General features: G+C 43.7%; 2 protein-coding genes across 10 annotated transcripts in view; one reads left to right on the forward strand and one right to left on the reverse strand.

Annotated features, from left to right (window-relative positions):
* Positions 1–15,883, forward strand: part of LOC133376959 (malignant fibrous histiocytoma-amplified sequence 1 homolog) — a 29,036-nt gene extending 13,153 nt beyond the window's left edge. The window contains exons 6-12 of one of the 4 annotated variants that reach the window (XM_061610004.1): positions 359–843; positions 1,704–1,857; positions 6,209–6,211; positions 8,056–8,216; positions 10,991–11,061; positions 11,958–12,058; positions 13,840–15,883. In XM_061610004.1, coding sequence (XP_061465988.1) covers positions 359–843; positions 1,704–1,857; positions 6,209–6,211; positions 8,056–8,216; positions 10,991–11,061; positions 11,958–12,058; positions 13,840–13,857 — 993 coding nt within the window. In that variant the 3' untranslated portion in view covers positions 13,858–15,883. Of the gene's footprint in view, positions 1–358; positions 844–1,703; positions 1,862–6,208; positions 6,212–8,055; positions 8,217–10,990; positions 11,062–11,957; positions 12,059–13,839 lie in introns of all 4 variants that reach the window. The other 3 variants (XM_061610001.1, XM_061610002.1, XM_061610003.1) reach the window with 3 other exon arrangements.
* Positions 13,995–26,314, reverse strand: part of IRF7 (interferon regulatory factor 7) — a 47,461-nt gene continuing 35,141 nt past the window's right edge. For all 6 annotated transcript variants that reach the window (XM_061610011.1, XM_061610006.1, XM_061610009.1 and 3 more), the window contains 3 exons: positions 25,680–26,063; positions 22,189–22,307; positions 13,995–21,089 (listed from right to left, as the gene is read on the reverse strand). In XM_061610011.1, coding sequence (XP_061465995.1) covers positions 20,937–21,089; positions 22,189–22,307; positions 25,680–26,063 — 656 coding nt within the window. In that variant the 3' untranslated portion in view covers positions 13,995–20,936. The remainder of the gene's footprint in view (positions 21,090–22,188; positions 22,308–25,679; positions 26,064–26,314) is intronic.

Consider the following 26,314-nt stretch of genomic DNA (forward strand, 5'->3'; position numbering starts at 1 on the left):
CCAGGGTAGCAAACAAAAACACTCTAAAATATCATAAAAACAGACTTTAAAATATATTAAAACATCTTTAAAAACATTTTTTTAAAAGCTTTAAAAACATCTCAGAAAGCTGTTCCAACACAGACGCAGACTGGGATATTTATGGCATGGTCAGTGGTCAGGGATGATGTGAGTTGTAGTCCATCAACATCTGGCAACCCAAGGTTGAAAAACACTGCTCTAGGGAAGCCTTCCCCAACCTGGTGCCCTCCAGATGTTTTGGACCACAACTTCCATCAGCCCCAGTGTGAGCCTCCCTGGTATGTGTTTAGGACTTCATATTTCTGTGCCTTTAAAAAAAATGATTCTGCTCTTCCAGACTCTTGTCCGGTATGGCCTGATGCAGCAGCTGGAGAGCATTGCTGTGGACATCTTGATAGCAGAACATACCACCATCCGAGACCGGACCAACTGGGTGTGGACACTCAAGTCAAAGGCCATGCTGTGCCAGAAAGCCATGAGAGCTTTGCTCAAGCACCAGCTCTACTTGGACGGCATGAGGGATGTCTTTGAGGAAATGGTGGGCAGCAGATCACAGAAAGGAAAACTCTTTAGCCTGTTGGAGCACTTTGAAATCTGCCTGGAGGTCAGAAATACAGAGGGGTTAAATCCAAGGGCCCAAGTCTTTGTGCCTGGAGAGCCGTGGGAAACTGTGCAAGGCCATGAGGAGGATACTCACTACTTATTTCCCACCTACCTCAACCAGAGTAAGGAGGTTTCAGCAACGTGGGGAGGAGATCATGCAGAGGACCTTCATATCCGTGTCTACTTTTCCCCAGAGATCCCAGAGGGCTTCTTCCAAAGGTAATTAAATGGAGACTACTGTTTATGTTCAGGTCATATAAACTGATAGCCTGAAATGTGACCAGTTTCTGTTGTTTGCAGTACTGCTTTAACTAGGGGCTGCAGTCATGGAAAGTGGCTGATTTGGAGCCCCTTTGGTTATGACATGGTGAGGGTGGTTACCTTTTTTTCCCTTGAAAAGTACATAGAGTTGAAGGAGGAAGTTGGAAGGGGGATGCTCTTCCCAGTTTCCTCTTTCAGTGGCTCAGATTAATTCTGCCGGATCCAACTTTTACGCATATCCCTTGGAAAAGTGAAGTTTGTGTCTGCTTGTTTTCTCTCTTTCTGACTCTCTCTCTCTCTGTGTGGTGGGTCAGGGGAGGGGAGAGAGAAGAGACCAGAGAAGGTAACCTCCATGACACTTGCCCCAAGATCCAAATGTGTCCACAAGCCTAAAAAGGTTGGCAACCTCTGGCAATAATTTGTAATCATGTGCAAGGATGAGCCAACTAGTATGAACCCCATATACCCGACAGGCACATGGGAAGAGGGTACAAGCTGCCCTTACACCGTGTGTATAACTGCTGCTACCTGTAGGTATCAAATCAGGGCATATCTGCTGAAGAAGTGTGGTGTGGGCAAAGTGGGTTGATAACTAGTAGGAGGTATCCATACCTGTGTGTTGGGAAAAAGGTGGAGGGGAGGACTTCCACATGTAGGGCAGGGTTAGCTCTGAGTTTTAAGACTGTTTAGTTCCATGCTAGATTGATTACTTTCCCAAGGAGATGTGAGTGATCTTAAACAGAAACTATCACACTTGAAAAAGGATATGGGGGACAATATGGGATCTGAAGGCATGGTTGATATTCCTCTCTTTCCAGGCTCATGGTGAAAGCTTGCTCCTTCTTTTCAACCCACTGGGTTGCAAAAGCAATCTGCTTGCTCATCTGCAGTGGCAAACCTTTACTGATCAAAGCCAACAACCAGAAAGGATACAGCTATATTGAACTCAGGTGCAGAAAACCAGCAGAGAGGGCAGGTACCACTGAAGGACTTATTTGTTGAACGTTAAAAATAATATCCTTTGTTTTTCTTTAAGTTTTCTCTATGCTATTGTCCAACAAAGAACTCATGCCTGAAACCCTGGAGAGCTGCTACCAACCAGTGTAGACAGTACTGATCTAGATGGATCAATGGTCTGACTCAGTATAAAGCAGCTTCATACATTCCATATAACATAAGAAGAACCCACTGGATCACACCAAACCAATATAGTTTTGCATTCCGTTTCCCAAATGCCCACCAGATGTATTTATTATTTATTGATTGATTATCTGATTTATATCCTGCCCTTCCTCCCAGTAGGAGCCCAGGGTGGCAAACAAAAGTGTTTTCAAAAACACTTGAAAACATCATAAAAACAGACTTTAAAATATATTAAAACAAAACATCTTTAAAAACATTTTTTAAAAAAAGCTTTAAAACATCTTTTTTTAAAAAAAGCTTTAAAAACATATTAAAAAGCAGTTCCAACATAGGTTCAGACTGGGATAAGGTCTCAACTTAAAAGGCTTGTTGAAACAGAAGGGTCTTCAGTAGGTGCCGAAAAGATAACAGATGGTGCCTGTCTAATATTTAAGGGGAGGGGATTCCAAAGGGTAGGTGCCATCACACTAAAGGTCTGTTTCCTATGTTGTGTGGAATGGACCTTCTGATAAGATCGTAGCTGCAGTAGGCCCTCACCTGCAGAGCGCAGTGATCAACTGGGTCAATAAGGGATAAGACGGTCTTTCAGGTGTCCTGGTCCCAAGCTGTATAGGGCTTTGTACAACAAAAGTAGAACCTTGAACCTGGCCCAGTAGCAAATGGGCAGCCAGTGCAATTCTTTCAGCAGTGGGGTGACATGTTAATGATACCCTGCCCCAGTGAGCTGTCTCGCAGCCGCATTTGCACCAGGTGAAGCTACTGGACCAACCTTAGGGGCAGCACCACATAGAGCGCATTACAGTAATCCAGCCTGGAGGTTACCAGTGTGTGGACAACAGTGGTCAGGCTATTCCAGTCCAGAAATGGCCACAGCTGTCTTACCAGCCGAAGCTGGTAAAAGGCACTCCTAGCCACGGAGGTTACCTGAGCCTCTAGCAACAAAGATGGATCCAGGAGCACCCTCAAACTATGGACCTGCTCTTCCAGAGGGAGTACGACCCCATCCAAAGCAGGCAACTGACCAATTATCCGAACTCGGGAACCACCAACCCACAGCGTCTCCGTCTTGCTAGGATCCAGACTCAGTTTATTGGCCCTCATCCAGCCCACCACCAAGTCCAGGCAGCTGTCCAGTGCTTGCACGGCTTCTCCTGATTCAGATGTTACAGAGAAATAGCGCTGGGTGTTGTCAGCGTACTGCTGACACCTCGCCCCAAATCTCCTGATGACTGCTCCCAAGGGCTTCATATAGATGTTATACAGCATTGGGGACAAGAGGGTACTCTGCGGCACCCAATAGCACAACTGCCAGGGGGCCGAAAGACAATCACCCAATGCTATTCTCTGAAAATGACCTTGGAGATAGGATCAGAACCACTGTAAAACAGTGCCTCCAATACCCATCTCACCAAACAAGTCAATGGTATCAAAAGCTGCTGAGACATCAAGTAAGAGTAACAAGGTCACGTTCCCCCTGTCCTTCTCCCAATAAAGGCCATCCATCAAGACAACCAAGGCCAATTCAGTCCCATAACCAGGCCTGAACCCAGACTGGAACAGGTCAAGATAATCTGTTTCATCCAGAAGTACTTGCAGTTGATGCACCACAACCCTCTCAATCACCTTCTCTATGAAGGGAGTATTTGCAACCAGTTGGTAATTGTCGTAAACCAGTGGGACCAGAGTGGGCTTTTTCAGGAGTGGTTGGATCACCACCTCTTTCAGGGCAGCTAGAACCACTCCCTCCCGCAATGGTAAACCCCCTCTGAATACCGCTTATCATGATAACCCTATTCATAGGGTCGCCATAAGTCGGGATCGACTTGAAGGCAGTCTATTTCCATTTCATGTAGAAACCGATGTATTTTGCCTGGAATGTAGCCTCCTTTGCAAAGGAAAGGGTCATATCTGTTTCTCTGCCAGTTTTTGCTTCTGGTCTCACCCACTGTTACCCAAATAACTTACAACAATAAAAATATACGTATATAAATATACATATATGAAATTTAAAACATAAAATTAAACCTCCAAAATTGAAAACCTCCAAAATTTGGAATCTCAGAAGTTTATCCTTCATCCTGACTTCCGGGGTCCATTTGAACCCCCAGGTGCACTTTTCATTGTGTGATTGACACATATGTAGACTTACAGAAGTGTCCTTCTAGGACATAGTCACAATTTTTTACCTGTACAACGTCCCCAAATTTCAGCCAGTTGTCATTTACTGTTTTCCTTCTCGAAACAAAAAGCCACTGGGATCCAAAAATATCCCAGCAAAAAGCCCAGGGGCAATTTTCTGCCTTTTATTGTGTAATTTACACATGGTATACCTACAGGGTTGTCCTTCTCAGACCTTGTCACAAATGGTCACCTGTACAACATCCCCAAATTTCAGTCAGTTACCACTTACTGTTTTCCTTCTGGAAGCAAAAAACAAACAACCCCACTAGGGTCCAAAATTACCCCCGTTTATTCAATATGCATGGAGAAGGAGCCAATGTATACTGCTCAGAAAATTTTTACCTCCTCTGAATAAGCTTCTTCTTCTTTTTGCTCAAGATGCTTTTGTAATGTCAAGCACAATTGTGACAAAAAAGAGGGGTCTCATTCCTTTAGGATGCACACCTTAACGTGGTGAAGGGGTTTGAGAGTGTTGAAGAAGCTGAGACCAAGAGGCTAGACTCCTAGCAGGGGCACCCATGGCAGAATGGTCAAAGCTGAGACACCAGACTAAGATGCATCCAAACTCACAGGAAGGCAATGGTAAACCACCTCTGAATACCTCTTACCATGAAAACCCTATGAACAGAGTATCCAAAATGCAACACGAGATAGTGCTGGAAGATGAGACCCCCAGGTCAGAAGGCACTCACCGAGCTACTGAGGAAGAACAAAGGACAAGTACGAGTAGCGCTGTGACTAATGACGCAGCTGGGTCAAAGCCGAAAGGAAGCCCAGAGGCTGATGCGCACAGATGCGAAAGGAGAGTCCAGAGTTGCACGACGCACATAATAGGAACATGGAATGTGAGAAGCATGAACCAGGGAAAGTTAGAAATTGTCAAGCAAGAAATGGAGCGTATCAACATTACAATACTTGGCGTGAGTGAATTAAAATGGACTGGAGTGAGACATTTTCAGTCACGCAACTACAAAATATTTTATGCATGAAATGAGAAATCAAGAAGAAACGGAGTTGCTTTAATAGTGAGAAGTGATGTAGCAAAAGCAATTAAGAGCTACAACGCAAGGTCTGAGCGAGTTATATCAATGAGATTAAATGGGAAACCTATTAACATAACCATCATCCAAGTCTACGCTCCAATATCAAACGCAGAAGAAGAGGAATTGGAGAGATTTTACGCAGAAGTACAGCAGAAAATTGATCACACACCAAAACAAGATATGATAATAATCATGGGGGACTGGAATGCAAAAGTAGGGAACAGAGAAGAATTAGGAATTGTGGGGAAATGGGGCTTAGGTGACAGAAATGAAGCAGGAGAAAGACTTATTGAATTCTGTGAAGCCAATGATTTGTTTCTTGCCAACATAGTTTTTGAGCAACCAAAAAGACGACTGTACACGTGGACATCACCAGATGGGCAATATAGGAATCAAATTGATTATATAATTGGTAGCAGAAGATGGAGAAGTTCCATACTTTCTGCAAAAACAAGACCAGGAGCAGACTGCGGTACAGATCATGCACTAGTTGTATCGAAAATCAGAGTAAAGCTAAAGAAGAACAACAAAGCACTCATAATGCCAAAATACAATTTAAATAACATCCCAGAAGAATATAAAGATCAAATAAGGAACAGGTTTGAGGCTTTAAACTTAGTTGACAGAGAACCAGAAGAACGATGGACTGAAGTCAGGGACATTATCAGGGAAGAATGCAAAAAGACAATACCTCTTGTTAAAAAGAGAGAAAGACCTCAATGGATGACTGAAGAAACTCTTAAAATGGTTAAAGAGAGAAGGAAAGCAAAAGCAAAAGGAGATAGAAACACGGTCAGAACCCTAAATGCAACTATACAATGACTAGTACGTAGGGACAAAGAAAACTATTACAATACTTATTGTATAGAAATAGAAAAGGACAACAAAATGGGAAGAACAAGAGCCCTATTCCAAAAGATTAGAGAAATGAAAGGGAAATTTAAACCATGAGTAAGGATGTTGAATAATCAACAGGGGAACACACTGACTGACCGAGATGAAATAAAAGGAAGATGGAAGCAATAGACTGAAGAACTCTATAAAAGAGATGACAGGATGACAGATTCATTCACGGAGGAACCGTATGATGAAGGACCAGAAATTTTAGAATGTGAGGTGAAAGCTGCTCTTCAAATACTTGGAAGAAACAAATCACCAGGAATAGAGGGCATACCAATAGAGTTGCTACAAGCTACTGAGACTGAATCTGTCCAAATTTTGACAAAAATTTGTCAAGAAATATGGAAAACTAAACAATGGCCCACAGACTGGAAGCGTTCAATATATATCCCACTTCCAAAGAAAGGGGATCCCAGAGAATGCAGTAATTACCGAACTATTGCCTTAATATCCCATGCAAGTAAAGTAATGCTCAAGATTCTACAACAAGGGCTCTTACCATATATGGAGCGAGAAATGCCAGACGTCCAAGCTGGATTTAGAAAGGGAAGAAGCACCAGATATCATATTGCAAACATACGTTGGATAATGGAACGGAGCAAGGAATTTCAGAAGAAAATCACCCTGTGCTTTATAGACTACAGCAAAACCTTTGACTGTGTAGATCATGAAAAACTATGGAATGCTTTAAAGGAAATGGGGGTGCCACAGCATCTGATTGTCCTGATGCGCAACCTATACTCTGCACAAGAGGCTACTGTAAGGACAGAATATGGAGAAACCGATTGGTTCCCCATGGGAAAGGGTGTGAGACAGGGGTGTATTTTATCACCCTATTTGTTTAATCTGTATGCAGAACATATCATACAGAAAGTGGGATTGGACCAAGATGAAGGAGGTGTGAAAATTGGAGGGAGAAACATTAATAATTTAAGATATGCAGAAGATACCATACTCTTAGCAGAAACCAGTAATGATTTGAAAGGAATGCTGATTAAAGTTAAAAAAGGAAAGCACAAAAGCAGGACTACAGCTGAATGTCAAAAAGACTAAAGTAATGACAACAGAAGATTTATGTAACTTTAAAGTTGACAATGAGGACGCTGAACCTGTCAAGGATTATCAATACCTCGGCCAGTCATTAACCAAAATGGAGACAATAGTCAAGAAATCAGAAGAAGGCTAGGACTGGGAGGACAGCTGTGAAAGAACTAGAAAAGGTCCTCAAATGCAAAGATGTATCATTGAACACCAAAGTCAGGATAATTCAGATCATGGTATTCCCAATCTTTTTGTATGGATGTGAAAGTTGGACAGTGAAAAAGGCGGATAAGAGAAAAATCGACTCATTTGAAATGTGGTGTTGGAGGAGAGCTTTGCGCATACCATGGACTGCGAAAAAGATAAAGAATTGGGTGTTAGAACAAATTAAACCAGAACTGTCACTAGAAGCGACAATGATGAAACTGAGGTTATCATACTTTGGACACATCATGAGAAGACATGATTCACTAGAAAAGACAATAATGCTGGGAAAAACAGCAGGGATAAGAAAAAGAGGGAGGCCAAACAAGAGATGGATTAATTCCATAACGGAAGCCACAGACCTGAACTTACAAGACCTGAACAGGGTGGTTCATGACAGATGCTCTTGGAGGTTGCTGATTCATAGGGTCGCCATAAGTCGTAATTGACTTGAAGGCACTTAACAACAACAACAATAACCTGGGGTACAAAGTGACTCCATTCTTCCATTGGAAATGTCACTGGGATCCAAATATACCCCCAAGTCAGACAAGTGTGATTTTTTAAACAGTCAGGATGAAGGTTAAACAAAGAACATCAGAACATTTTTAAACAGCAGAGAAACAAAGTCCTCCTGAAATAAAACTCAATTCAATAGGGATTCCAGTTGGTGTGGGACTTCATCATGACAATAATCTCCATCAACTACAAGCTCTTGGAGGAGTGGCCCGGTCTCCACCTTTGTGTGAAGGTGCCTTGTCGGACAGCTGGCTGTCCTGCAGAGCTTGTCTGGCCAGACGTGGATGACAAGAGCACAGTGTATGTATCTCATCCCCCTCCCCCAACTTTTTAGCAGCAAATCCAGCAAATTCCGTCTAACTTGCTGGAGACGTTTGGTGAACTTGAAAGCTTGCACACTGATGACATTTTGGTTGGCCTAATAAAGGGTAATGCCTTAATATGGATTTTGGAATTTTGCTCATGGGCCAGCACTGCTACCTTTTTATTATTTGCATAATGTTTAAATTACAGCTACAGTAGCTTTGTTCTTAACCTGAGGATGCGTAGTACATGTCTCTATAACAAACCGAGCCCTGATGTTGGCCGAGAGGCAAAGTGCTCTCAATTCAAAGCAACTAGAATGATGGATCTGTATCCACTGAAGTCAGTTAAAAAAACAACCTTGAAATATTTCAGATTGGGCCATTTTGTTTTGATTTAGGTGCTTGCTTGACTGTATTCCACTAGGGATATCAAGAAGCAAATTAACTGAAAACTACCATCCATCCTCCCAGGGTTATCATCCTCTTTCACTTCGGGTATATGTAGTTTCGATAAATGGAGACTGGTGGCTCCAATCAGTGAGGCAGTGAATACAATCTGGGTTTTAGTCTGAACTTTCAATGAGCTGTCCAAAGTGCAAAGTACCTTGGACAGCTCCTCGAAAGAGCAGACTAAAAGCTGTTGCGGACTCACTGCCGCACTGACATTGGAGCCATCAGTTTCTATTAGGGTTAATTCTTCCTTTCCCTTCAGGCTTCACATTAGTCCTATTCCTCTATCCAGCTTAACCTAGGCTGTGTTCACTCCAACCAGAATTTTTGGGGAGAAAAAATGTGCTTTGAATGTGCTTTAAGGGCTGGTGTGTATGCAGCCCTAAGGGATATAATCTGCACAATAACCCTATGAAATTGGCCAGGCCCAAAAATGTTGTTGTTATTTCAATTTGTAGCCAGTGTGGTGTAGTGGTTAAGGTGTTGGACTACAACCTGGCAGACCAGGGTTCGAATCCCCACACAGCCATGAAGCTCACTGGGTGACCTTGGGCCAGTCACTGCCCCTCAGCCTCTGAGGAAGGCAATGGTAAACCACCTCTGAATACCGCTTACCATGAAAACCTTATTCATAGGGTCGCCATAAGTCGGAATCGACTTGAAGGCAGTCCATTCCATTCCATTACACAAAAATATGCCCAAACTAGATCACGACAGCAAAATACGTATCAATACATCATTACAATCAACAGTCTAATACCAATTCATTTCAAAACAGGGCATCCAAATAAACAATTCATTTTGATAGTACTAACATTATAAGACTTTCAGTTCATTATAAAACAGGCAATATTGATCATTAAAACAGATACCAATTCATAATGTTTTCAATATCCAAATCATATATAACACGTGTGTGTACTGCCTTCAAGTTGATTCCAACTTATGGCGACCCTATGAATAGGGTTTTCATGAGGCTGAGAGGCAGTGACTGGCCCAGGGTCACCCAGTGAACTTCATGGCTGTGTGGGGATTCAAACCCTGGTCTCCCATGTCATAGTCCAACACCTTAACTACTACAACACGCTGGCATATATAAACCACATATGCTAAAAGTCTCCAGTGCAGTTAGGTTTTTATAAATAATATAACCAGCAGCAAGTTCCTCAAAAGTGGCAAGTGCCAGAAATAGCAACCAGATTTCTCAGAGGCAACAGGAAGTGATTTCTCTCACATGCCCCTCTTCCTTCCTTTCCCCCTTCTCTCATATTCTGGTGTGATTCTTAAAGGCCTTCAACAGAGACGGTTGGGGGGGAGGGGGGATGATGTTGCATCTCTTCCTTTGCACTCTGTTCCTGCTGCCTAAGGCTAGATAGTGAGCTTCGTGGCAGGCTGAGGATTCAGACCCAGATCTCCTCCCTAATCCCCAGTCCAAGCTCAATGTGTAATGCAAAAAGGGTGGATGTAAGTAGACTTAATGCATATGATTTCTGGTGAATCTCTGTCACCTTAGCAATAGCAATTGATAGCAGATCATGTGTTTTTTAACAGGCAGGTTTCTCCAGTTAGCCCAATCACTCTGTGCTTTCTCCCCTCAAGAGCTCTGCATGGCCTGATGATATTTAAATAGGCTTGTATTTCTTAGCATTGAAATTATTTATTATTACACTTGTATCTCACCTTTCCTCCACCGAGCTCAAGCTGGTGTACATGATTCTCCTCCCTCTCCATTTTATCCTCTCAAACAATTAAAGTAGTTCATCACGGCTATGCTCTGGCCACTATCCAATGCAGAGGTAAATGTGCTTAAATCCACTGAAATGGACAGATTTGACTCTTGATTGCATTTTACATCTTCCCCAACCCATTTACAAAATGAATCCGAAGAAACAATGGAAGTAGCTTGGGAGAGCAATATAGGTTCTAATGTATCTGCAGCTGAACAATGTTGAAAAACTCCAGACTCCACCCTGTGAGGTTAAATTAATGGACCGAAGTTAGTCATGTGCATAAATTTCAATGGGTCTACCCTGAGTATGACTATCACTGGATACAACCCCTAGTTGGGAAACTTTAGACCTTCAGATGCTGTTGGACTCCCAACTCCTATCAGTGCCATCCAGCATGGCCAGTGCACTGGAATGATGGGAACTGTAGAGCCACAATATCTGCAGGAACGCAGGTCACTTCTCTTGCCTTAGTGTTTCCATCCTTCCAGCTAAGGGGTTACAAAACAATGGAAAAATATTTTGGCTGGAAATCTGTTTAGTGTTGCCTTGGTACTTTTCATTTTACCTCTGCCCTCTCCTTTTTCCAAAGGACCACAGAAGAAATTAAAACATGTGGAATTTGCGCCTTTCAGTTTGAAACTGAACTACTCCTACCCAAAGGTGAGTCTGGAGCTTTTAAACTTTGTTCAGGTGCAGATACATTTGAACCTATATTGCCCTCCCAAGCTACTTCCATTGTTTCTTCTGTTTCATTCTGTAAATGGGTTGGGGATTATGTGTAAAGCAATCAAGAGTCAAGGCTGTTGGTTTCAGTTGGTTTAAGCACATTTACCTCTACATTGGATAATGGCCACAGCACAGCTGCTATGAACTCCTGTAATTGTACCTATTGCAGTATCATTGTAGGGGTGTTTGAGTCAGTGCATCCTGCTAAAGGGCAGCTGTTGGGATTAGACAACAGCAGTAGCATAGTGGCAAATTCAGACATGCAGGGTTCTTCAGGATAGTCACATGCCCCCTCCTTTTTTTGCTCCAGGGTTGAGAATGAGATCCTTGTTAATGCCTTTTTCCACAACAACACACACCCACACACCTCCTTTCACTCTGATTGGCTCCAGTTGGCAGGCACGGAGAAGGAACCATGTTAGAAGGCTCTTCTCAGACTTCCCTTTCATGCTGATTGGCTCATAAGATGCTAGAGACGTTGGGACCCTGCTGGGATTCTGCTCCCAAAAAAGTAAAGGAACTAAGACCCCCCCAAGACCCCAGACAACAGAGCTTTGGAGTAGAGAAGTGATTGGTGGAGGAAGCTTTCCACCTCTTGACTCCTGTGCATAGCCTAGTGGGTGCACTTGCTACCTCCCCTCATGCCGTCATTAAATTAGTTGCAGTTCCCATTGTAACTTACTGTGCGTCTGTCCAGAGTTGTGCCTTGGTGGCCTCCTATACTTGTTCAAAGAATCATAAACTGGAATATAAACTTGAAAATAAAAGTGATAACTACAGCCTGGGGGGTGTATTAACTAACCAGATAACTAAACATGTTACTGTTTTAGTCCCAAGCGAACCAAGCATCGCCCAGGCACCTGCACAGTATTATGTCACCAGTTATGGGAATGCCACCTTTGGATCCAGCACTATCCATGTGGAGACACAGGTATGTTTTGACTGAAGTTTTCCAATGATTGTGCGCTGTTGTCTGATGGGGGATTTATAGTTTTGGCTTGGCAGACTGGTTTAAGTCCTACAGGAATGTACTATGCAGCCTTAAAGAACTGATTATATTTTAATTGCTGTGTCAAAAAAAGTGATGGGAGGTTTTCTGGATTTTTTTTATGCTCTAGAGCAGGAGTAGCCAGTGTGGTGCACTCCAGATGTTTTTGGACTTCAACTACCATCATCCCTGATAATTGGCCTTGCTGGTTGCTGCTGATGGAAATTGGAGTTCAGCAACATCTGGAAGGCACCCAGTTGGCTACCTCTGCTATGGAAGAGAGTTATCGAATATAGCATGTTGGTTTTACTTGAATTTAGTGGGCAAAGCTAAACACTTTGAAACTGCTATGCTTGCCTAGTATTTATTTGCAATTGGCATCCATTCATTGCTACTAATGAATGTATGAAATGGAAAATTTTCCATCCCACATTGCTGGTCAAAAGCCCTTAGAAATGGTTCTTTTCCATGTGGCAGCCAGACTGTACCCATCATCTGGAATCTCCCCACAGCATCAGTAGCTAGGTCTAGGAGTGCCAGTTCTGCTCTGGAAGACTCAGTAGCAACTGGAAAAAGTAGCGACTTCATTGTGCTTCATTCCCATTCAGAGACTTAACAACTTTCTCTGGATCAGATTTAGTGCGGCCCATATCAAAGCTGATCTCAATGGTAGAAAGTATTTGATTTAGCACCCCATGTTGTCAGCCTTAACATAAACACAGTAGCCCTCTGGACCTAATTTAGAGGAACTCAGGTGTACTGAGTATGCCTCACAAACAAGAACATACTTGTGTCCTGTTTATTTCAATGACTCTTAAGTAGATTTAAATTTCCTCTTTAACAGTAAAAGGCAGAATTTCTCCCAACTCTAGTACTGGGGTGGTAAAAATGCTGCCTTTTACATTTAAGGAGCAGGCAGAGGGGTTTAGTGCTAAAGCTAGAAGATAAAATCCCTCTGCCTTCTCTTTAGAGAGCTTCTCAAAGAGGAAGTGGAGAAGGCTGGAAATACTGATTGTGTATTGCCTGCTGACACGTCTGGTGTGTATGTATGAGAGAGGGAGAGTGCTGTATCCCTGATTGTTGGTGACCACGTGGGGAGGGGGAGAGCAGAGGTACATGCATTTTTAAAAAATGTTTTTCTTTTAGGGGTTTGCCCACAATTAGAAACTTGCCCCTGGAAGGTTTGGCAAGTTTCCATGTGGTCCTTGGGCTGAAATAGGTTCCCTGTCCCTGCAAGTCAAGGACTCATCATTTTACCAATGCTGTCATCATTTCAGTGGCAGCAATTCAGTACTCCAGTGACTCTGTCGGTGTACAAAGGCTTTACCTGGAACAGGGGCCTTTTTAAAAAAAGAAATCACTCCAACCTAATTGCCAGGGAGAGTTTGGTATTGTTCACAGAGAGCTGGGTCCAAATCCTTGTTGAACGCTGGCCTACATTTCTCACTCTATCTGTAAATCAGGAAATGAATCAAGGGGAGAAAATTTGCAAGACCAAATGTGACTGATTATAAAGTCCTTTACATGTTAGACTAAGAGAGATGGAGAGTTTTTCCTACAAATCTTCTCCAACATTCAGAAGACTTTGCAATGAAAACACTGGGCAGTACTGACAATCTAGGCTGAAACTTCAAATAATTATATGTACATTTTAATTTAATCTGACTTCCTATTAACAAAATTGCCACTTCTGTAATTTTATTCCATGACCTATTTTCTTGCAGAACATTCTGGACAAATGACAAGAGCCATGCAAGACCACTAGCTGGCCAAGAATAATTCACAGAGTTGTGCAGGCATTCTGGTCCATGCTGAACAGTTCAAACGTTTCATTCCAGGCTGTCTGTTTGAACACTGTAGACATGAAAATACAACACAATTCTATGGTAGAATGTCTGTTTATTTGCAGAGATTCAACTGCATTTGGTAAGCTGCAATCCAGTGAGCTTCCCCCATAAGTTACAGAATTTACAAAATTGTGTTCATGCTGAACACAAGTTTGCATTAAGTGGAATGGACACAGTTAAAGAAAATTAAATATGCCCAAGGAGATCCCACATACAGAAATCTTGAGCTGAGACAACATTAAGAACTGCAATTAAGGTATCAGACACAATTCAATCAAGTTGGATTTTCAAATAGGATGTTTAACAGAAAAAGTTCTGGAATGTTCATAAGCAAATAGTTGAATTCTTTGAGTTGCCCTTTCTAAAAGGATCAGGATAGGTAGCAAGTAAAAAAAAGGTACATAAAGTCCTAACTGCTACTCCCTTACCACCAAAAAAAAATTAGAGAGGACACTTTTGAGTCCAATTGAATTTACCAAGCTGCTGCTTCACCAGTCTGGAAGAGGGCAAGGCTGCAATCCAAACCACCAATGTGATGCACTGGGGTGGGGAGAATTAGATGGGCAGAGGTCTCCCTCCAATCAGCCCAAAATAGCTCTGCCAGCCTCTGCCTGTGGAGTGACACTGGCATCTCTCCTCTGGTGCAGAGCTCCCCTGGGGAAACCCCCAAATGGGATGTTCCAGGAGTAGGGACTGAGCTAGCCCCACTACTGTCATTTGACAAAATCGGCCCCAGCTGCTTAGCGTGGAACAGGGTTTTGTCTGCCTTCAGCCCTGGCTGGTGTAGTGACGGGACTGTGGCAGTGACTATGCTATTCTGACATGTCCTGCTGCCGCCTGGCCTTAAGAGTGCTCTGCAAGAAATCATAAAAAAGCAAAATAAAGTCATGTTGATTTATTAAAAACAAACTGAAACCCAGCTGGGCAATATCTACATTAGGACCATCCAAACTGTCACAAGATAGTGAGTAAGCTTCTGAGTTCTCCAGAACTCTTCATCAGACTGGATGTTATGCAGAGTTGGGTTGGGGAGAGACAGAAAACAACAACGAAAAAGATTGGTGTTGTAGCCACAAGGTCTATGTTTACATTCTGTTTTAAGATGGAGATTGCATGCAGACTGATTGAGTTAGGCACTGCAGCTAGCAGGTTACACTTAGGATTCTGTAAAATAAGTGTGGTTTTGTGCATGGTTTAGTTACTAGTACTATATTCTGCTTCTGCTTGGAGCCTACTTCCAAAGCTGAGGAGTGAAGAAAGCGCTACAGTCTTCTCATTTTACTTGTCCATAAATCTGACCCATAAAAGCAACTGCTTGCTAGTTATGGGGTCAACATTCAGCACTGATTGTATATGCACATATTTTTACTGAATCTATGTTTAATGTGAAGCAGGAATAACAATCAGGTTCCTGAGCAGGTGAAATGACACTGGTTGTCAAAACAATAGCTTTTTTGTTTTTCGTCATCAAATTGACTATATGGACAAACTTCAAATTTCAACGTCAAATACGAAGATTGCATTCCATATGTATAATTTTGAAGACAAGCGTTACAGAGCTTCTGTTTATATGCCCTTCAATTCATTAGCATTTCCTTCAAAGCTGCTCAGAGCAGTTTACAGATGAGTTCTCAGACATCTCGCATCCAGCCACCGCTCAAGGCTAGATGCCCTTGTGATGTTCCTGCTTATAGTGTAAATATGGTAAGTGCTGTTTATATAGAAGACATATGGTAAGTGGAGTGAAAGAGGAGGGGGAGTACATGAGCAGTAGAATGCTGGATGATTGGCTGAGCGTTTGAATGGCTGGGAGTATAAATGGAAGAATGACAGTTGAATCTGGGTGGATGTTGGGAGTGTGGAGGTCAGGAGTGTGGAGAAAGAGGGAGCTGGAGTTCTGATTAATAATAAGTCAAGTACAAAACAGGAATAGATGAAACCATATGCTTGTGAAACATTCTAAAACTAATCTTGTTATTTCTGATATTTAATAAATACTTATTTAGTTTACCAAAGGCCTGATCCTTGGCTGGGGGATATACATACCAGAAGGGAGGGCAAGGTAATTACCAAGGCTGAACAGAAATAGTATCTAATGGTGTTAGCGGTGCAGGGAGGAATAATAACAATTCAAGTATCCAGAGCAACCCAGAGTTGTATGCGTTATCTATAAAGATACAAGGGGGCTGGGAACAGCATAAGCACGCAGTCACAAAAGTAACCAGCTAGAGAGAGACTCAGGCAAAGTCTCTGGGAGTATTGGTTATAGGACGTGACTGGTGGTGCTGCCTAGCAGGGGGATCTAGTGAGATCTGTGCTAGAGCAGAGTGAGAAAACATATAAAGGATGGTCCGGACTGGTGGTATCCCTGGTGGTGCCTAGTGAAAGGCAGTAGCCACAAGCAGGTGGGAACCTGACAGGGAGAACCAGGGGAGGGCGTCACAGCCCTTTGCTTAAACACTTGGACTGTGTAATTTGCCTTCATTTCAGGGAACGTCCTGCATTATGAACACTAGTTGTTGTTTTAAAGTAAAACTTTTAAAGTAAAGAAAGCAGAGGCCATGCAGCAGCTGAATGCACTCTGCAAGTGTTATTGTCCAACCCCGTTTTCATCAAGCGAGAACAAACAGGCTACCTAACTTCCATTTTGAGAGTAATCTGCCATCAGCCCAATCCTTTCGGGAAGTGGATTTCTCGACAGCTTTTGCATATTGGAGGGAAAGGGGAAAAACCAGCCTTTGGCCATTTCCATAGCCTCCAATCTGCTTTCGTGGCTGAAGATAAAGGATGCAGCATGCCACTGATTTTGACTGCTTTAAATTAGAGAGCCTAATTTAGGACAGAGGAGTGTGCCCCCTTTAGTAAAGTCCGTTAAGCCATACACACACTCAGACACACAGTCTGCATTATCCAAATCAGTCGTGCATGCCTGCTCTCTCCCTATGATTAGTTATTTTTTGTTGCCTGATTGTATGTAATATTGCATGCTTACTATGTAAAACAAATATTTCTGTGAACCACTTATGCATCTAGAGAGAGTCCAGAGAACTATACAATGGATGTAAAAATAGGCAAAATTATGCCTCCAGGCATGTTTTAAACCACAATCTTAAACTCACTCAGCAGTATGCTTCCCTGAACACAATGGGCCTTACTTCTGAGTAAACATGCACAGAATTGCACAGGAAGAGATGTGTTGTGGGATAAGCTTATACTATAATAAGTCTTAGTGTTTTTAGAAGTTACATGCCTCATTTTTTATGTAAACCAACAAAACATAGCTACCCCTTTGGACATTAGATCTCCAATAGGCAGGCGGGCAAGGATCAGTATCTTCTTTCCCATAAAACTTATATGATGAGACCATGCCAGCAACTTGTCTTAAGAGCAACTGAAAGAAAGCTTTCCCCCCTCCATATTTTCTTTAATATCTCACTGCAGCACCACTTGCCACACCCCTTAGCCCTCACAAACTAAGGTGATGAATGCCTTAGAAAGATGCAGCATAGGTAAGAAATCACGAGTGCTATCAGAGCCCGACCATTTCCCCAGGGTCAGTTTTAGGAGGAGCCACAAGTCATGACTCCATCTCATTGACCATGTTGCTTGTCCTGGGGCAAATGCACATGGCTTGTATTAGGGCTATGCTCCACATTTGGCAAATTGGGTCTCTTCAGAGGCATTTGGGCCTTGGCCATGCTGGGCTGAGATAGCCCCAGATGCCTAGGGGTCAGGTATGGCAGCCCAGAGCTATGCAGGGCTATCAGGGGGCAGGGAAGGGAGAAGACGCAGGTGTGGGCAGAAAGGAGAAGGTCTGACAGGAAAGGCGCCTCTTCCCAGGTGAAGGTAGGTGCCTGCCTTTCCCGCCAAATCTCTCCTTCCTGTCAGGCCTCCCAAAGCCCCGTGCACCAAAGCCCTTCCTCCCACCAAGGAGCATCACCCCGCAAGTAGGGAATCCTCTTGCTTATCAGTTAGTAAGCAGGAGGATTCATTCTGTGTGGTGCTGGTTGCTGTTCATTCACAGGTGGCTTCCCTACATGCAGAGAAGCTGTCTTCCTTGCCAGCTGATAAGCAAAATAATTCCATCCTGCGCTGCTTGCACCAGTTACCCTCAGGTGGGGGAGGAGTCATAATGTCTCCTTCCCCCCCACCAACCATATTTTTAATTTTAAAAACTCTTAGCACTATCTCCCTCAATACTTCAGGGATGGATCCAGGGCAGAGTGGGTAGCCCCATCCTCAGGACAGGGCGGACTGGGCCTCCTCGTGGCCCACAGATCAGGGCCATGAGATAGATAGGGAGGGCTGTACACAGCCCTAGCTTTCATTCAGGGGAGTTATATGTGCCTCTGTATAAGCAAATCTGATCACTGCAGTTTACCCAGCAGATGGGAATAACCGAAATACCATTTGCTGCTTTGACATCTCTCTAGAGAACTTCCTACGGCAAGTGTGAAGGGTGCTACAGAACTGTAGGTTGCCTACATTTCTGCTGTGTCACTTCCCATGCTGTGCTGTTATGGCACTGTTTAGTCCATTAAACATCTTTCAACCAGTTAATGGAGTAAGAAGTGCTCCCAATCTATTGGTAATTTTTAAATTTTTTTATAATACAAGTAAGCTTTAAAAAAACACAGATTGCAAGCACTACCTTAAGAGGCATCTGTGCATTTGTGGGTGCAAATGAGCGAAAGAGCAAGAATGGGAATCCTATATACCAATAGCGAATTCATCCTCCAAGTGTGGATTCCAGCCGTGTAGAAGAGTCAGATAGCAGCAGGCTTGAGGGAAGCCCAAGGTTTGCAGAAACAAAACAATGGGAGAAAAATCTTAAGGGGAAACCCCACAAAGACATCTCAGTGAGGACTGCATGCTGGGAGAGGGCAGGATGTGCTGGTGGGCATCCTGAACAGGAGTCCTCTACACTGCAACACTTTGTTGCAGGGCCCCACTTGTACCTCTTTGAAGATATACTTTCAACCCTCTGGAACTGCATGTGCTTGAGCTGCTTCAAAGGGTGCTTTTGCACAGGGCTGTAATCCCTGCTCAGCTAGCAAGCGGGGATTAAATATGGCTGCCAGGGCTGCACAATCTTGTTTCCTGCTGGGAACAGGATCCCACATCCAAGGTAGGACTAAGCCCTATCCTCCCACCCATTAACTGACATCACTAGTGATGTCAGTTGGTGGGCATGATTTAGGAAAAATGGCCTCACTGGCCAAATCGGACACCTTGGGGGCCCTGATTGGCAAAGGGTCCCCCTCCCTGTCCTACATAGATGCCAATGAGCAGACTTCCAACTCTCATAATCAAGCCTATACAAGATAAAGCTCTCTGAGCAAATATCCTGCCTCAACAACTGCCCACTAGAAGACACTCTCATTTCCTTTGTGGACACAAACTTAATTGGACAGATGTGCTGCTTTGCTTCTCTAGGCTTGTGACTGGCTGGGCAGACAGTGGTCATTATGCCACTTAAACAGGCTGCTCCACAGGATGCCTTTTAGTGTCACAGAGAGTGCTGGCAGCACCTCTCCAAGTCTATATCACAGCAAGACTCCAAGGGAACCCGGGGCTCACTTCTCAGACCCCACTGCTACCCCTTAAATAAGGATCCCCAATCTTTCTGGGCTTGGGGGGAGCATACTTGGAAATCTAAGAAACTGTCATGGGAACCACAAATTAGCCATCACATAGAAGAAAAACTGGTGATGCTCAGAACCTGCCTCCCTCAAAAACAGGCAAAACATCCAGTCTCCCCCCAAAACACCTTCCCAAACAGCCAAACCAAAAGCCAAATATCTCATGACTGCTTGGTTTACTTGCTTATTCTGGTTGGCTGCAGAAGTGGATTTGGGCTGTTATCTCAGTAGCTTGTCTCCTGACAACTGAACCAGTATTGGCTGCATCATAATGCCAGATAAAACCTAAATACATCCTTTCCATTCATTTGGCCCTTATACAGAAAAAGCCCAGACTGACCCTCTAGATGCACATAGTGAGCACTTGCCAATCCCAGCAGCCCCAAGTGACTGGATTAGCCTGATTTAAAATGGAGAAGCCCACCTCAGCTACCATATATTTTTGCAAATCCTTTGTGTATTCTGTGCCATAGGTTTGGGGTGGGGAGAAGAGGCTTGAGAAGGGTAAAAATGGCAATAGAAGCAGTGGACTGCCTTGAAATGGGGCTAGACATCAGCATAAAGAAATATTTTCCTTCTCTAGAAGATAGATCATAAACAGAGTGGTGTGTATGTCATGAAGTCATCCAGCAAGAGAAATGCTGCAGAATGAAGTCTGAGCACAGAACTCTGCTTCCTGAGAATGTTTGCTTTTATTTTTTGCTGTAGGTTGGAAGGGTGCCTGCAGAAATCTCAGAAGCCAGAGATGTGGCTGGGTTAGGATTTTGTAGGGGTTGAGAGCAGGGCTGCAACATTCTTGCTTCACGCATGAAGACTAGCAAAACCTGAACAAGTTGTGCTAATTTGATTAATTTGCATCGTTTCTATAGATCATAGAATTTGCATTGCATGGTGCAGATTTTTTTTAGCATGGACTACACAACAGCCTTAGTTTCAGTGTGGAGTACACACCATGCATTTGTTTAATCAGGTGTACGGAATTGGTTGAGAACTGGACTGTAATTTTGGCTTTTATTATTTTGATGTTTTGTTTCAAGATCTTATGAGAGGGTAAGTGGTCTCACAACTTACTGGGGTGCAGCTTTCATTGTGGATTCCTAGGGTGAGGTTAACATGTTATTTCCAGCCTCAGATAAACGGTTGTCCTATCAGCACAACTTGTGCAGGGTGACAGAATACTGTATAGAGACCCCAAAGATGGGTTTTATTGTAGTTCCTCACCCAAGCCAAATGGGAACAGCTGCCGCTGCCACTGCCCTTCGTGAATGCACATACATACATACTGGTCTTTCAACTTGAGATGTATTAAATGTTCTTTTCTGTTGTCAACATCTAATCAGTCTGCATAGAGTTAGGACTTTGAATATATCTTTCTATCAAATCAAACAGGCTGTTGGAGAGTTGCAGGCTTATGTCGCTGTTCAAGGATGAGACACCTTCCCTCAGCACAACTTCATGGTACTGTCTGCAAGCCACTGGCACCAACTGCAAGACATACAGAAGCCATTTAAGTCTTAGCTGTCTGCTTACCCAGAGATTTAGTCTTCCTATGTGGCTGCCCTCAAAACTACCAAAAGATATGCACATCCAACACCAAACAAACAGTGACAGACTGTCTGCTAGTCTTTAAAGAGTCAAAGGTTATAGGAAAGCAATGCCTACACTCCTCCCACAGCCATCTCTGGTACTCTGCTCGGCCAAAGGAGACTGAGAGGAAGGATGGCACTCCTATACCACCTCCAGCCCTCTCAAAAACAGTCAATAAGGAGCTAAACCAAACACAGAGGAGAAATGGCAATCTGGCTTTGCTGCCTACTAGGCACTCCTCAGAACACGAGTCAAGGAATCCAGTGCTGTGTTCCAATAGATATAAAGGAAATATGTAGAACTGGAAGGAGAAGGTCAAAAAGGAGTGATGGACAAAGCAGCAAGGAACGCCTTCCAGCATGATGCAGCTGCCTCTGCCCCGGGAGAATAATCCCTTCTCAACAATGCTCTGCTGCACAAACAATGCAGGCCAGTACATGCACTGGACCTTGAGTTAAGTCAATAAAGGCTCACGAGGCCAACAGGTAAAGCTCTCTGGCTAGCAAGGAGAAAGGCTGTTTGTATGTTTGATTGATATGGGGTAGGGGGGCTGGCAAAACACTATCTACTCCTTTATAGGGAGCACGCAGAGCCTGTCTTTGGTCTTAAAAAGGACAAAAGTTGGGCAGAATACAATATTCCAAAGTTCACTGGGCAACCTTGGCCCAGTCACACTCTCAGCCTAAGCTGCTTCACAAGGTTACCGCAAGAATAGAACAAAGGGAGAGGGGAGAAAGAAACTACTCTGCACACCCCTCTAAGCTGCTTGGAGTATAACTGCCTTTGAAAAGTGCTTGTGAGCATGTGCATCATACAGGTACACTCAGGAAGCCAAGAATTCACTGTGGTTCTCACCTGTGGGCAGCAAGTCAGGTTTGCTATCATGCGAGTGGTGAAACTGCCTGAAGATTTGCACAAGCTGGATAGCAAGTGCTTTCCTTCCACAAGATAGCATTTTGCACTGTTATCTTCAGAGGACCCCTCCCTCTTTGCTCACCTTCACCAAGATTAGCTTGGATTCTTTGGGTTTCTCAGCTGAAAGGGACTGGCCAAAACAGAGGTAGATGGTGTAGTCAGGAGAGGAACATTTTCGGCCATCACAGAAAGCCATCAGTTCTGTTACAAGAAAGAAAGATCCAAAGCTCTACATTTTGTAAGTCACTTTGCATGCCCATGAACAGAAAGACAGGGCAAAAATAAATCCAATCAAATCTAAAGGTGTTTTCATTTGTCTCTCTATATTATATTTTTGTAAGATGTTACACCGTCATGACGTATGGCAAAGCATCTAATGAAAAAAGATGGCAATGGGGAGGAAGAGGCAGTGGTGCAAGGCCTGGTGTTTGGTGCCGGTGGCAGCACCAAGAAGGGTCCAGTGCTCAGCAGTGAGAGAAGCCCGGCGATTGGTGTGGCCCAGGAATGTGCCTCATCAGCTGGGCGAGAGGCTCACCTTGATGATTCGTGGGGGTGAGGGGAGAAGGGAGGGCAAGTCTGGCAACCTGTGGGGAGAAGAGGGGGGAGGTGTGGCAATCCATGGGGGGAAGGGGGTACAGCTTCAACAAACTATGTGGGGGAAGGAAGGGGGAGGGAGCTTTGTTGACATGGGGAAAGGGGGACTTTGGGGACTGTAGGGGGGTTGGTGAGCAAACAGAGCAGGGGAAGAGTCCCTAGGAGCATTATAAAATAATTTGTGCCATGTGTGAAGGTTAAATGCAGGATAACACACACATTCTAGACCAGTGTTCTTCAATCTTGGGTCCTAGATGTTGTCAGACTACACCTCCCATCACCTCAGTCAGCTTAACCAATGGCCAAGGATGATGGGAGTTGTAGTCCAACAACATTTTGGGGTGTTTTTATGATGTTTTAAAGTGCTTTTAGCGCTTCTGTTTGCCGTCCTGGGCTCCTGCTGGAAGGGCGGGATAGAAATCAAATAAATACACAAACAAACAAACATCTGGAGACCCAAAGTTGTACAGTGGTCTAGACCAAGGGTAGCCATCTTGGTGCCCTCTAAATGTTACTGGACTCCCAAATTCCAGCAGCCCCAGCCAGCACAGCCAATAGTCAGGGATGAAGGAAATTCAAATCCCTGCTTGGCCATGAAGCTCTTTGGGTGACCTTGGGCCAGTCACTGGGCCTAACATTTAACCCTCACAGGGTTGTTGTAAGGCTAAAATTGAGAGAGGGAGAACTGTTTTTGTATGTCACCTTGAGCTTCTTGGAGAAAAGGTGGAGTATAAATGTAATAACTAAAGAAATAAGTTGTAGTCCAGCAACACCTGGAAGGCATCATGTTGGCTACCCCTGCAGTAGGCATTATAGGGTTAGACATATTTGCATTATAGGCCAATTTAAGAACAAATTGATCTAAGCCTCCTATGTGAAAACAACTTTAGAATATAGGCCAAAACGATTTGCAGTCATCAATAAGCTCTTCACCAAGTCTGCAAATGCCAATTTGCAACTGCAATGACACAAGGAGATTTAATGTCTAGCGTTAGACTTTTATGTATGCATTTTGTATCAAGTGACAACTGAGTCTGCACACTGCTGCTGTGTAACTATTAGTGGAGTTTAGTAACAAAAGTAGCAAACAGACTGAATGGTGAGCTGGAAATAATTCAGCCAGTAGGTGGCCTAAGGGGAAGCCAATTAGCCCTTCACCCACATTTACACAGCAAGGAAAATACTGATCTCCCTTACTGGGTTTTTCTAAGGATTACTGAAATAGTATGCAAGCTGATTCATATTCTCTAATGCAGGGGTCACCAACCCATTGCCTGTGGGCAGAGGCCTTTAGTGGTGCCCCCAGCAGGTAGCCCACAATCTGAGCTTTCATGTGTTTTTTAAAGCAAGTCTCTAGCTCTCCTAGAAATAAAGTTATGGAGCAGAAAATGTGCAGCCCCCCTTCTAAGCAATTTCTGTGAAATGAACCAGGCTGGCTGCTTCTGTCTGCCCATGCTATTAGCCAATGAGTGAAGACAGAGCTGGGACTGATCAGTGAACTGTTTGGACAACAGTCAATACTAATCCCTGGGGTCCTAAAGAGCCACTGCTTTGCCCCCCCCCCTTTTAGTGCACTTTTCCTGCTTCTGTCATTTTTATTAATCCTTGGAATCTCCATAATTTGCCTTTCTTTTTCCCTAGCAACCTAGCTTTCCTGTGCTGAGATCAGGTAGTGCCTAGGAATTATTTTCTGCAAATACAATTACACAGAAAGTGTGGATGAATGTTAAAGAACCCCCTTCCCCCCAAAAAAGTCAAATGTGAAAACTTTGCAGAGAGGATTAGGCATGTGCCCAGCTTTGCAGGGGCTGAAGACCAGGGACTCATTACAAATTCACTGTATACATGTCTACTCAGATGTAGGTTCAATGGGGCTTACTTCTAGGTAAGTGGGTACAGGATGGCGTCCTAGGGTTTGGTTTAGGGTTGGCATTAGGGAAAACCAAGGTTCTTGTGCCTTTAATAGCTATATGACAGGCAGAAAGTCCACAGGTCAAGCGTTTTCCAGTATGGAAATATAATTAGGGGAAAAGCTTCATCATGACTACTCTCTGATTTTGTGTTATGCCATGCCCTCAGCACGCATTCAAAATTTGAAATGTACCCTCTAGTCCAAAGAGAATGGTAACCTCTGCTCTAAACAGTACAGAAATATTTAATAGTATTATTGTTCCTCCCACTGTCTCTGCGTTGTCACAAGCTTGACAGGCAGACTTAAAACTGCCAGCAAGGCAATAGCTTACATGACGGGCACAATTAGTGCTATATGTACCCCACACTAAAGAGTCAAAACTTGGCTCCAAGGTAACTCTGCAAATAAACCAGACATTTACAAAACTATATGAGTTATGCATATGTTGGCTTTTTAGGCATTGCTTGCTTTGCTAATCATGGGGAAAGCAAAATAATTCTTCAGGTCACCCATGCCACTCCAAATGGTGATTGGATCTGCTGCTCAACCCATCATACGTATCTGTTACTGCCCACATTGCTCTGAAGCACATTCTCAGAGTGATAAATTCTCCACCAAATACCAGCCTCATCTGTCTCACTCATACCCAACCCACAAAAGCACTGAAACCACAAGACCTGGGTTGCATGAAAGTTACAGCCTATCGATGATACCCAACACCATTCACTTGCACAAAACACTTCGGAAATTGTGTATTACGGCCAAATCACAGAGCTCAACAAAACGTTATACTCCCCATGAGAGGGGCTTTTATGCCATAGTTCCAGGGTTTGGGAATGTTTTAATGTGCATCAAGATTTAAACACAGAGCCTTCTGGCCTGCCTGACCCATATTCCAGCTGTTTTCTTCAGGCAGAGGGCACTGCAAAAACAACTCAACAAAAGCAGCTACAGAACACTACCATCATTTTTTTTTTTTAAAAAGTGAACAGCCATGCAACATGAACTTCAGCACATGTAGTCTACTTAGCAACCATGGAGGAAACACTACATTCCTAGAGAATCACCTTGATAGAATTTTTCATAGTTGAAGATCTCGGTGTCTACGTCCCGTTGCAACAATTTGGGTTGAGGGCGCTCAGCCATGTTGTCCAACTCCTTGGAGAAGGCCCAGAAGACCCTGCATCGACCAAGTCGTCGGGCACAGATCATCTTATTCTTCTGATACAGCAGCAGATCTGCATTGTTCAGCAGTGTCAAGGTGTGCCGAACTTGCTTACGATCAGGTAGGATCTCTGGGTCTGGAAATGGAAACGGTATCATCTGTGGATTGCCTAGGGTGTGGTAGTGTTGGTTGTAGGTAAACCAACAGCTGCTCAATTCCACACCTCCTTCATGCATCAGCTTCCCTCGGTAGTAGATGGAGACATTCAGATTAAGAGACTGAGATCCTGCAAGAGACAAGATAATGAGCTTTCCCAAGTAGATTAAGCACAAACTCCACACCTGTTAAGGGGTGCAGCACAATGACAAGGCAGTAGCAGTGTGGCATTTACACCAACACAGAGAAATGCCATTTTTTGGGGGGGGGGGGGAGGACTCGTTCACAGAACCATCCTATCCAACACAGAGAACATTACATTCTCATCTGCATGGCTAAAGTAAAGCTGTGCACGCATTACCAGCTTAAAACGCAGCTAGG

This window comes from Rhineura floridana, chromosome 2 (assembly GCF_030035675.1).
Source record: "Rhineura floridana isolate rRhiFlo1 chromosome 2, rRhiFlo1.hap2, whole genome shotgun sequence".
Taxonomy (NCBI): Eukaryota; Metazoa; Chordata; class Lepidosauria; order Squamata; family Rhineuridae; genus Rhineura; species Rhineura floridana.